General features: G+C 36.3%; 1 protein-coding gene across 1 annotated transcript; it reads left to right on the top strand.

Annotated features, from left to right (window-relative positions):
* The first annotated feature begins 4,648 nt into the window (after positions 1-4,648).
* Positions 4,649-4,963, top strand: LOC115226740 (dynein light chain 4, axonemal-like). Its single transcript, XM_036500760.1, has one exon. It carries the CDS (start codon positions 4,649-4,651, stop codon positions 4,961-4,963), a length of 315 nt encoding a protein of 104 aa, XP_036356653.1.
* Positions 4,964-13,310: the final 8,347 nt, after the last annotated feature.

Genomic DNA, 13,310 nt, shown 5'->3' with positions numbered 1-13,310 from the left:
TCGTCCAGTCCGTACCAAACAGATCGGTTGCATTTTAAACATGAAAACTTTTGCTCTACAGGTTTTACCACAAAATGTAATATCGCTCCAAATTTCACCTATGATGTGTAGTTTTTCACCTGTCATGCTTCATGCAATTTTTGATGTTTTTCATAATGTAGGTTTCCCAATTCTTTTCCATGTGTCAGTTTCAATAATCAAAATGTTGCTACCAGTATCTAGTTGTAATTTAATATTCACTTTGTTTACTTTTACATGTACAAATTTCCTCTTTTTGGTATGATTTCTACTTTCCGTTGAGAGAACTTTAGAATTTTTTATGTTCAACCTTCCTAATTTTGCTCTACAATGTGATTTCTTGTGTCCTATTTTTTTGGCAACTAATATTTGCATGTTTTGAAAGGACAGTCCTTCCTGAAATGTAGGCCTCTGCATCTGTAGCATGGGTGTGGTCCTAACATTTTTTTGTTTATTCCTTTCTGATTGACATGCCTGTACTCTTCAATTATTTTTATGTCCTGACAAGTTTACCATTCTTTGACACTCCTCTACAACTGTCTGCAGGGTTAAACTCTGGTCTGCTTGTTCGAGTTTAGTGAGAATTCTTGTAAGTGCCTCTGCATCTTTGTTTGCTCTAAGCCCTTGTACCAAATGAGGCACTTAAACATATTAAGAATTAGTTCCTTCAGTTTAAATCTTTTGCACATTCTGTTTATGTGACAAAGTCTTCATCCTCTTTTTTAACTAGATTCCAACTCTCTCATCAAGTGTTAAATAGGGAACTCTTATCATTGAACATTTTTAATAGTAATTCAACTGTTTCCTAGAAATAAATTTTACTATTTTTTGGGGGTAGTATTGATATTGTGTTTGTTATTCCCATTTGCAACTGCTTCACTCTAAGTCATATTGTGCATAAATAATAAATGCCATATTGTTAGCTAACCTTTAATAATTTCCCTATGTTTATCCCTAGTGAATTTCACTTGTTGATATCATTCGAAATAATTGGACTCACTTTTTTTATTAATTAAATATGCGATCAGTGCTCCTCTACCTTAAACTTATTGAACATTGTACCCTAAGCTCCCTTACAACACTGTTATACTAGTACCCTTAAATCTATCTACTCAATATGCTTAGAATCTTTGTTCTCAGAGATATAGTTTGGATTCTCACTGACCACCCTCTTTTTATTAACTTTCACTTTCACTTTGTGTAACTAAATAAAAAATCCCCATTCTATTTAATCTTTTGATATCAATCTGCCTGAGACTGTCCCCAGTTCTATAATACAAACTTTCTATTTTAGAGCAATCTAAATTAAAACCTTTCATCAAAATTACATGTTAATTTCTATTCCAGTTACTACTCTTTTACATGTGTCAGTCATTTGACTGCAGCCATGCTGGAGCACCACCTTTAGTCGAGCCAGTCGACCCCAAGACTTATTCTTTGAAAGCCTAGTACTTATTCTATTGGTCTCTTTTGCCGAACCGCTAAGTTATGGGGATGTAAACACACCACCATCAGTTGCCAAGCGATGTTGGGGGGGGGGGCAAACACAGACACACAAACACCAAGTTATTTTACTAAATTCTTCTTTATTTTGCAAATTGATTGAAACTGAAGTTGTGTATCTCAATAGAAATATGGTAATGAAAAGGTTAAAATAAAACACAAATTTATTCAATTTTAGTTTACTGAAAAGAAATAAAATCTAGATCGGCTGTTGATTCAAAAACAACTACAGTCTAAAAAAATCTGTCTTTCCCTTTCTTACCAGAAACACTTGAAAATATGCAATATGACCAAATATCACACTCAACAACATAATCACACTACACATAGAAAACTAAAATACAAAGGGTTACAATATTCATACAAAAAGAGGAGGTAAAGACAACAAAGTCAAAAAACAGCACAGCTCCCATGACTTTCGGAAACATCTTTTTCACGTAAGAGTTTCTGAAGTATGGAACAAACTACCGGCATCAGTTGTTAGTTGTCAGAGCATTGCATCCTTCAAAACTTCCATGCTTCCTGAGATTCGCCAACACTACACCTGATTTTCTCCCTTCCATACACACACAAGCATGTATCTGACTCATACACTGTTCACTTCCCAGACATTTGTACATTAATGCATATGCTTTATACACACTTTTGACAAGTTGTAGTGCACCTGAACACTGTATACAATAATTTCATTATTATTATTATTATTAAAACAAGGTAGAAAGATATTTAGAGCACTTACAGTTATCACATTTGGTAAACAGAAAGAAACAACAACAATGATATAAAAACAATATATTAAATTTACCTGACTATGTCAGGCATACATAAGCCCTCGATTTCTCCACATCAAATTGCCAAGCTCTAAATAGAACACAAAACAATGCACTAAACTTCATAATATGCATTATTCTATATACTGTATATGTACTTTTAGCTACCCTTTCTGATGAGTTGTAGTGTACCTGAGCACTGTATACAATAAGCTCATTACATTATAATGGACCACACACACACATGGACAACCTACACAACAAAACAAAATTACTGAAAATTAAAGTACATATAGACATACTCAGGACACAGTTTTTTGCCAAATAAATTTTCAGTTCTCATAGTTCCTGACACTATATGAATCTTCCAAACACCTAAACAGGTGCAATATCACAGAGCACTGCTACAAAACATAATCTCTTCAACTTAGCCTAGACAATAATGGGGAAAAAACAACACATATACACAGAATTAGCTGCAACATGACTAGCACCACAGGTCCCAAATACCGTGCTGTGATGCACCATACTAACAATAAGTGCTCAGGGCCAGCAACTGTTGCATTCTGACTGACATCAATTTGGCCACTTCTAGCCAGCACCAGAATCTGCAGATATGCAGCAGTAGACTTGACAGTGCAGATTGTGCAATACATCCAGATTAATAAATTGCACCCCCATGTGATTTATCACTACATGTTGGATTGTGCATTATGCTACTCAGTTAGACAGAGATGATATAACAAAGAAGGATTTGTGGGTTGTACCATGTCATTGATCTGACAACCTAAGTACAAAGTTATTGCTTTTTCAGAGCTGATCTGGGGCTACATAACAATCACAACAACATACATCATTATAAGAATCATCTGATTAAAAGTTGAAGTGATTGCAATTTGATTCTTCAATTTTATTGGAAATTATTCAAAAACTAACATCCCAAAAGACAAATTATATTTTCATTACTGGCAAAGATTATATACCATTATAACAGAGAAGAAAATATAGTAACATAATCTTATGGTATGCTGGAATATTATTTGGAACTTTTTCTCTATGTCCTGATTCAAAACATGTTACACAACAGTAGTTTCCCCTTACCTGCTTCAAGTCCATGGGATGATTTGAGGTTGGCATAGAAAGCTAATTAAATTACTTGCCAAATATACAGTTCCCAAACAGACTATAACAATCAACTGTGATCTATTTACAGCTGCGTGGTACCAGCTTTTTAAATTTAGAAGTTACATTTATGTATTTATTTTGCAATATTCTTGATGTGAAGTCGTGTGTTGAAACAGACATTGTTACATTTCGTGAAGGTCGGTTTTTTTTGGGGGTTTTTTTTTACCAAATAAACACACGCACTATATATTTGTTCTTCACTTCAGCTTTATTATTATTCTTATTTGACGAATTTCCATGCTTTCATTTATTGCAACATATTTACATTACTCTGTAGTGAGTTCAGGCGCTGACATGAGTTATCTTCTCCTCCTCCCCCCACCAGCATCAGTCTGTATCCAAGCCAAGGGTAGGGGCTGAAAAAAGTTCATAAATTGATAAACTTCCTTTTGATAAACTTTCATTTGAAGTTTCAAGAAAGTGAAAGAAAAATTCAACAATAGCTGACAGCACTAAAATTTGGCTATAAGATACCTTAACGAAAGTAGAAAAAAAGGAAAAAGGAAGAAAAAAAAGTAACTATTGTGGAAATGTCATGATCGGAGAATTGTTAGTGGGGCCCTCTACTCTACAAAAGCTGAAGATTGATGTTTTATGCTTTGTGTAGTATGCCAGTCCCTGCCAAAAAGCATTGAGGGCTTGAGGCTCCACCATTAGCCACATTGATATACTAAAACTCCACCATAGCATACTCTGTTCAAGAGTGTCTGGAACCCCTCTCTTGGCATGGGGCCCCCTCTCTTAGCAAGAGGCCCAATCTGAACAGATCTGTCTAATTGGCTTAAAACCAACTCTACTCTGATGAGATTCCATATAGTCTCCACCATCCAAATTCTAACCACAAGGCTTTGGTCAGTCTGAAACTATGGTAGAAGACATGCCCAAGATGTCATGTAGTGAGACTGAATTTGAAACCATGTAATTGCAAAGCAAACATTTTAACCACAGACAACTCTTTGGCAGTAGTGAATGTAACAACAACAGATTAAAGGTTGGGTTTAAAGGCTAGAAAGAGGTGAAGAGTGTTATATATGATGTAATTGTTTAAGATAAAAGTGGTGTTGGCACATACCCATTAAGGCTGCTTTCTCTTTGCAGTTCAGAAGTATTTCCAGTACTGCCTTGGAGAAATGAAAGACAAATAAACTTTGAAATACTTATGTGAAGTACAAATGGCCGAACCAACTGAAAAGAAGGAAGCTGAACAAAAAGCTGCTCTCCCAGGGTATGCTCTTGTCAAATATTCAGACATGGTACCAGAAATGAAAACAGAAACACTGGAACTTGTCATTGTTGCCTGTGAGAAGTTTGTCGACAATAATGAATTGGCTGCCCGATCAATTAAAGAGGCTATGGATAAAAAATTCAAGGGGCGTTGGCATGTAGTTGTCGGTGAAGGATTTGGTTTTGAAATAACATATGAACTACACAAATTATTGTATCTGTTCTTTGGAGGTAACTTAGCCATTTTAATCTGGAATATGTAACCAATGTTACTGGGATAGAACTCTTAATTATTTATACTTGGTTATGCTTTCCTGGCTTTTAAGAACTGTCTTAATTTTTCAAAATAATAATATTTAACAATATATATATATATATATGTTACACATTCCAAATATGTTTTTCTCCTCTATCCCATTCCTTTATCATATTTGTGTTCTCTCTTCAGAGCACACACACACTTATATATATATATGTTCCAAAGATAGAACATGAATATACGACTGAAGGTGGGGAGAGAAAAACATGCAAAACTATTTCAGTTATATTAATTCTTCATTTTATATATTTGATTTTTTTTTAAATTTAATAAAATATAAAATAATTTAAAAGCCATTCGCAAAATCTAAATTACGACTACTTACTGAGTCTTCAATATATTTATCTAAACCTATCCCTATGTAAAATGGTATTTTTTCTTGCAGTTATTGCTTCTTGTCTTCCTTTTATGATTATTACCTTGTGTCTTTTAACAGACCTGGTGGTTAAGCATCAACATTACTGTGTCAAATGAAATATTTATTTTTATTCAAGGTGGCAAACTGGCAGAATCATTAGAATGTTGAGTAAAATGCTTAGCTGCGTTTTGTCCATCTTTATGTTCTGTGTTCAAATTCTACTGAGTCAACTTTGCCTTTCATTCCTTCAGGATCAATTAAATAAGTACTACTTGAACACTGGGATCAAATTAATTTATCCCTTCCCTGAAATTGCTGGCCTTATGCCAAAATTTGAAACCAAAATTTGTGAGGGCATTGAGGATGATAACAAGCAAATAAGGAATTGATGGTAGAAAGCAGCACAAGGAGGGGAGAAAAGGCACAGAAAGGAGGTGATTGGTGAAGACTGTAGGCTGGGGAAGAAGGTAATTGGCTGGATGGGGGAATAAAGATAACTGGGAAAAGCCAGAGGTGCAGGTGTAGTACGGGCCTATTCTGTGCTCTTAGGTAATAGTAGTGATAGGTGTTAGGGGATGAAATATGGGTAGTGGGAGGAAGTTGACAAGGCAGAGCTCCTCATGGACAAGCATTACCAAATTGGTTTTAGGATATCAATTCTGTTGTGGTGGGTGAGTCTTCTTGAGTACAACAATGCAACATATATCTTGATCCTTTGTCATCTTCTTCATAAGTCTCAGCATTTTGAAATTGGCCTTCAATACTTCACCCCCATGTTTTCCAGGGTCTCTCTCTTCCACAAATTTCATCCACTTTAAGTGATTGACACTTTTTTATGCACCATATGACCAAACCAGCACAGTCTTCTCTCTTGTACACTGCATTTAATTTCTCTTATACCTAACCTTTTTCTCAATACATTAACACTCTGTCACACATGTACACTGACATTGCACATCCAGCAGAGCACACCTGCTACATTCCTCTCTAGTCTTCACATGTCTTCTGCATTCAAGGTCGACGTCTCACTACCATGTAGCTTTGTATTTCATACACATACATCATAAAATCTTCCTTTCTCTTAGATGGAAACCTTTGGTTGGCAACAGAAGTAAAAGCCCATTGAACTTTCTCCGTCCTATTCTTATTCTAGTACTTATACTTTCAGTACATCCTCCTCTCCTCCACTGCTAATTAGATCATCTAGGTAGCAGAAATTATTTATCTACTACTTCTAGAGAACCTGTATGAGCTTTTAACAGTGAAATGATTAAAAAATTAAAGAAGACAGAAGGTGTAAATTTACTTTATATATTCCAAGTCAACAACTTACCTGTGCCCGATGAGTTCACATTTTATCTTAAAAGCTATTACTAATTTTATCATGTGTAACATAATTACTACCATAAGTAAAATTTAGTATGTTAATTGTTACCTCACCGTCCCCTAAAGCCGAACACCGCCTTCGGCATGCCCAGAGTTCCCCAAGAGGCGGTACTGTTCACGTTGAGAACCTCTGTTGTAACTGAATCTGGAATTGAGAAGTTTGTAACCTTCCTGGACTGGTAAGCCTTATCTGCTACGTACGAGTCGACCGAGTTCAATCGTGACATTTAAAGTTTATTCACGGTGCTCTCCCTTAGTACATGTCTTAGAACAAGCGAAACGCAGCCAGGCTGTCACTTGAAATAGAATGCGAAGTTCACAGATAATCAGGAACAAACTCCATGCCTAACTTAAATTGTAAAAATATAAAATAATGTATGGGTAGTTTTACCAAAATATACAAAATATGGGAGTGAAAGGAAATAGATATACAGTTTGAAAAAGAGAGATCTTTTTATGATCTTTTCAAACTCCACCTGTCTAACACCCGTGGACATGTTTACAAAGTCAGAAAACAGCACAGCTCCCATGACTTTGGAAACATTTTTTCACGCTAAGAGTTGCTGAAGTAAGGAACAAACTGCTGGCATCAGTCGTTAGTTGTTGGAGCACCGCATCCTTCAAAACTTCCATGCTTCCTGAGATTCACCAACACTACACTTGATTTTCTCCCCTCCATACACACGCAAGCATGTATCTGACTCATACACTGTTCACTTCCCAGACATTTGTACATTACTGCATATGCTTTATACGCACTTTTGACAAGTTGTGGTGCACCTGAGCACTGTATACAATAATTTCATTATTTTTATTATGATGATGTATGATTCTAAACAGAGTATTAAATAACATCAGAAGAAATATAAGTAGAAGACATACTTTATCATCATCATCACCACCCTCATCATTTAACATACAATCCTTAGTGAACTCCTACATACACACTAAATTCAGTGCTATACTCGTTGCTGATTTTCACCTTACTAATAGCAACTGTGTACGTTTTGGACAGCTCTCACCATCCACTCATCTAACCCTAGCTTCTGCAATGACCACAAGATCAAAAAAAGAAAGGCCCTATAAAAAGCTTTTTCCTTGGCAACAAATGCCAAGTACAGCAGTTTATTTTTTGCTAAGTGCTTCTCCAGCAGTTGCTTTACTAAGAAGGTAGCATTAGTAGTACTTCTCCCTGGCACTGCACCTCATCTAGGTTAACTTCCTTTATAACTAGTCAAGCTATGACCCCTTCCTACAACTTTTATGACCTGCTCCTGACAATTTGGTACCTCTGTAATTATCTCTGTCTGAGGCATCTCTTTTACCTTTGTAGCAGTTGACTATAATGCAACTACACCAGTAGTGTATGACCTCTTCCTGGACAACCTGGTTAACTAAGCCATATCCCCTTCCGCCAGTTTTAAGCCTCTCAGTGGTCATCATGCTACTGTTAACTTAAATAGCTGTTCCGACTGTTGGTTCTATATTAGGAGGACTCTCCTCCCATGCATTCTCTACATTCTTCTGCCTTTCATAGTGACACTTCCATGCTTCTTTATATGCAGAATCACTAAGTACAAGTGTACCATAAACAACCAGAACACACTTCTCTCCTACAGCATCATGATGTTTATCTGACTCACTGTCTTGTAACCCAGAACACCTCAAACCTCTGATCCTCATGCTACAGAACATTGGAAAACTTTTTCTTTTCAGCTTCTCTCCAAGCTGAAGCAAACTCGCTACTTCCAAAGAAGGGAGATCATCCTAGCCACATAGAACTGATAATTTGAGTCATGAAATGAAGGATGCAAAAAATTGAAGCTGTGAGGGAGAATTTCACGTATCAATAGGAGTTGGAAAGTAGATGGTGACAGCCTTTGATCTACAGACAAACCAACAGAAATTAATACACCACTGATATTATCCAAAGGAAAGGCAAAAGCCAATACAGCTTGGCTTCAGTAACATCACAACTCATTTCTACAGCTGAGTGAACTGGAGCAAAACATGAAATTAAGTGTTTTGTCTAAAAACACAACACAACCTTGTCCGGGAAGTGAACTCACTACCTCGTGATTGTGATCCCAACACTCTAAACTACTGAGCCATATAAATAGAAATTAGCAATATAGTATACCACCAATATAATTTATATAGATGTATGATAATTTATCACAAAATTCTCCAGTTTAGTAAAGGTTAGTGTGGGATGAATTTACAGAGAATCATTGGTAGCATCACTTTGTGCTTCCCCAACCAAAAACAAAAAAAGACACTTGGAAAGTCAACCAATACTTACAGTTATTTTCAGACCTTTAAAACAATTGTTGTCATCCACATTACCATTTAATGTCCATTTTCCATGCTGGCACAAGCTGAACAGTTTGACAGAAGCTGGGCAAGCAAGAAGACAGCACCAAGAGCTGGCAAACCAGAAGACTACTTTGGTATGGTTTCTACAGTTGGATGTCCTTCCTAATGCCAACCACTTCAGAGAGTGTACTGGGTACTTATTTGGCGCCAGTATCAGTGAGATTACCAAGTAACTTTCAAGAGAAAAGCTCCTCAACAGAGAGGAGGTAGTTTTGTGTCAGGTGATGAGAGGTTAAAGTATCTGAGACAGAAACAGGTGTTTTGCTGTAGAGGGGATACATGGCTACCTCTGTTGGAAAAGAAAGAGATGGTGAAGATATTTTGGGGTGTACCCTTAAGTCAAGGCACATGGCTCAGTGGTTGGAGCATCGAGCTGACAATAATAGAGTAGTGAGTTCAATTCCTGGACTGGGCTCTGTGTTGTCTTCTTGAGCAAGACACTTTTCATGTTGCTACCTAAAACATTGAAATAAGGGCTTTTGCTAGCTTTTTTTTGGAGGGGGGATGCACAAAGCCTTAGACAAGTACTGGGTCTCACTGCAGATAAACAATATAAGATCAGCAACAATATAAGAACATGATTGTGAATGTAAGAAGCAGTGTTTGATAACTGCCAATTTCTGGGAGTCAGCTGTTTATGATAATATTAGTTTCAAATTTTGGCACAAGGCCAGCAATTCTGGGCAAAGGTGTAAGTCAATTACATTGACCTTAGTACTGAACTGGTACTTATTTTATTGACCCAAAAGGATAAAAGACAAAGTCAACCTTGGTGGAATTTGAACTCAGAATGTAAATATGGACAAAATTCCACCAAGCACTTTGCCTGGCTTGCTAATGATTCTGCCTATTTGTCACCCTTCCATTTTTGGTGATATTAAGCATGGAGAGACCCACTCTCTAACCATATCAGGCAATTTCTAAATTTTAAAAAAATGTTTTGCTATTTCTGCACATTGAGAGCAGCAGTTCTCAAAATGACAAATATCAACAAAGCGCAAAAAACTATTACTTGGCTATAAGGTTCCATGAGTGAGCACAAGCAATTCTTTATAACTTTGCAAGGTATATGATTTATCTATTATTCAGTCTTCTTTGGATTGATACCTCTTCTTATAGAGAACAATTGATAGAGCAAATCTATAAGAGCTTTTTGACTGTATGAAGCATATCCAGCTTCACTATTTCACTTATACTAGCTTTATGAACATTTTAATGAAAGTTGTTACAGAGAAGACAATGCCCATGTTTAGTAAACTACCATAAATCCTCGAGTATAGTCCACCCTTGAGTATAATACACAGGGAATTTTTAGGGGGTTGTACCTCTGAAAAACCTAAACCTTGTGTATAATACGCACCCCTTCTCTAACTTGAATTGTGCATAATTAAGCCAGCAGCACCTAGTCGAACAAACACTTCCGCACATGTGTAATACAATAATGATATTCCTAACTGTTATATGGGAATGTAAATATGTTTGCAAATTGTTTTTGTCACATGTTATTCTGTGTTCTGAATACTTTTATTTTAATAAATGTTTCTTACTGCAAGTTATAGATGATTCTTCATTACTTTCAGGCTTAGCTTAAGGTATTTTCATGCCCGACATCACAAAATGCGTCTGAATAAACATTGCCGGACAGCAAATAGAGACTTGGACATTGCTTAGAAAATATTTTTCATTTTTAGCCTCGTATATAGTATGCACTGGGGATTTTGACCTTTAAATTTTGGGAAAAAAGTGCAGATTATACTCAAAGATTTACGGTACTTTAACCCATTCTTTACTATATTTCTGTTGAAATCCACTACTTTATTTTAAAGGATTTTGAAAATAATGAAGAATTTTGTGAAATAACTCATTATCAAGCTCGAGTTTAGAACAAATTAACATGAAATTTTGGAGAAAGATTTTACATGGCAATAAAATATGGGCTTTGACTACAGAGGATTTGCACACGGTTGAAAGAAATGAAGGTAGCATGCTCTGCTGGATGGGTAATATGTGTACACATACAACAGAGTGTAAATGATTTAAGAGGTATCAGATGTGTGCAAGAGAGAAGACTGCACTGGTTTGGTCATGTGATGTGTAGGGATGAGGACGGCTGTGTAAAGAATTGCTGAACTCTAATTGTGGAGGATACTTGTGGAAGGGGCAGACTCAGAAAGACATGGGACGAAGTGGTGAGAAAGGATCTGTGGACACTGTGCTTCCGGGAGATGTGATAATTTGCTGTACTTGATATGTCAAGCTAAGTAAAATCGCTGTCTTCCACACATGCAAGCTTGTCCTTTCAGGAGCCAGTGCCACATAAAAAGCACCAATGCAGATGGCATGTAGAAGGCACCCAGCACACTCTGTTAAGTGGCTGGCACTAGAAAGGGCATCTAGCCGTAGAAACCATGCCACAACAGACAATTGGAGTTTGGACAGCTCCTTGCCAAACCACTTAACCCATGTTGGCATGGAAAGCAGACATTAAACAATGATGATGATGATTTTAACTTAGTTCACTTTAAAATAGGAAATTTGTGTCTAAGAGCCATGGCAAAAGGGTTAAACTAAACCAAACTCTAAATGAATCTACTGAAGAATACTTCTTACACAATAGAATCCCAAAGGTCGTTGTAATCATCGATAATGATTTCAAATTTTGGTACAAGGCCAGCAGTTTCAGGGGCGAGATTAAGTTGATTATATCAACCCCAGTACTCAACTGGTACTCGTTTTATTGACCCTAAAAGAATGAAAGGCAAAGTCAACCTCGGTGGAATTTGAACTCGGAACACAAAGACAGATGAAATACTGCTAAACATTTCACCCAGTGTACTAACGATGCTACCAGCTCACTTGCTTTAGTAATAATGATGATGAATCAATATTACCAAAAGGTAAGGTGGCAAGCTGGCAGAATCATTACCACGCCAGGCAAAATGTTTTGTGGCAGTTTGTCTGTCTTTACATTCTGCCGATGTTGACTTTGCTTTTTATCCTTTTGGGGTTGATAAAATAAGTACCAGTTGAATACTGGGGGTCGATTTAATCGACTTACCCTGCCCCCTGAAATTGCTGCCCTTGTGCCAAAATTTGAAATCAATATTAACAAAAGGTATAATTCTCTACTCATAGTTTCTCCTACTTTTTTTTCTAAAAATCTAAAATGTTTGAATTGAAACAATGTTAATAGTTACGGAAATGTACTCGCATAGCAAGTAATTTGATCTGAGATCGTGTGCTGAAACGAAAACAATTGCAGCGTGGAAGGTGTTTATAAGCCATTTAAGAAACACACGGATTTTTGTCAGTGAACAGGTCGCGGATTTTAGCGACGAAAATATTTTGACAAATTAAACTTAAATGTTGAAGTGAATCGAACGGCTTTTGTGTTTCTTAAATGGCTTATAAACACCTTCCACGCTGCAAATGTTAATAGTATATTTAATAATATATTTTAACACATTTCTTGACTTCATAGTAACTGAAATCTTAAAATAGTACCACTACAAGTATAAACATTTGTGTATAAATGCTATAATGTGAAAGGTGAGAGAGAACAAGTGAGAAAAAATGTTTATACACGGATTCATTTCACAATACTATTTCTTATAACAAAGTGAATTGCCTTTTTGTTTGGTAAACTATCAGCATGCCATAGGTCTATTCAACCAGAACTGACCTGAGGGCTACACAATAAGAACATGACTGGTAAATATTTTTTATTATAAGAACCCGAATTCCAAAAATATTAGAATTTCAAGCTTGGAGTGAGAGCTCTAATGAACAATAATAACAAGGAAATAAAATTCTGCTTTGAGCCCATGTGCTCATAAGACAAGAGCTTACCTGGGTTTGAAGATATTTTAGATTACAGGTACAAGACTTGTCTTTGAATGGAAGCCACTCGACTAGAGTTAACCTCCAGGTGCCACTCATACTCATTTTCAGCTAAGTGTGCTGAAGTAACATAAAATTAAGTACCTTGCTCAAAGACACAAATGAGCTAACCTGTATGAGAATTGAACCCCTGATCTAACAACCATTAACCACCAGCTCATGAACAGTATAATAATCTTGATATAAGTCAATCAATATCTTCTGACATGAATATTACTAAAATAGAAATAATACATTTCTAAATCTCTCAGAGAGATTTATACAGTAGTAA

Source organism: Octopus sinensis, linkage group LG2 (assembly GCF_006345805.1).
Source record: "Octopus sinensis linkage group LG2, ASM634580v1, whole genome shotgun sequence".
Taxonomy (NCBI): Eukaryota; Metazoa; Mollusca; class Cephalopoda; order Octopoda; family Octopodidae; genus Octopus; species Octopus sinensis.
This window is presented reverse-complemented; position numbering and strand designations above follow the sequence as displayed.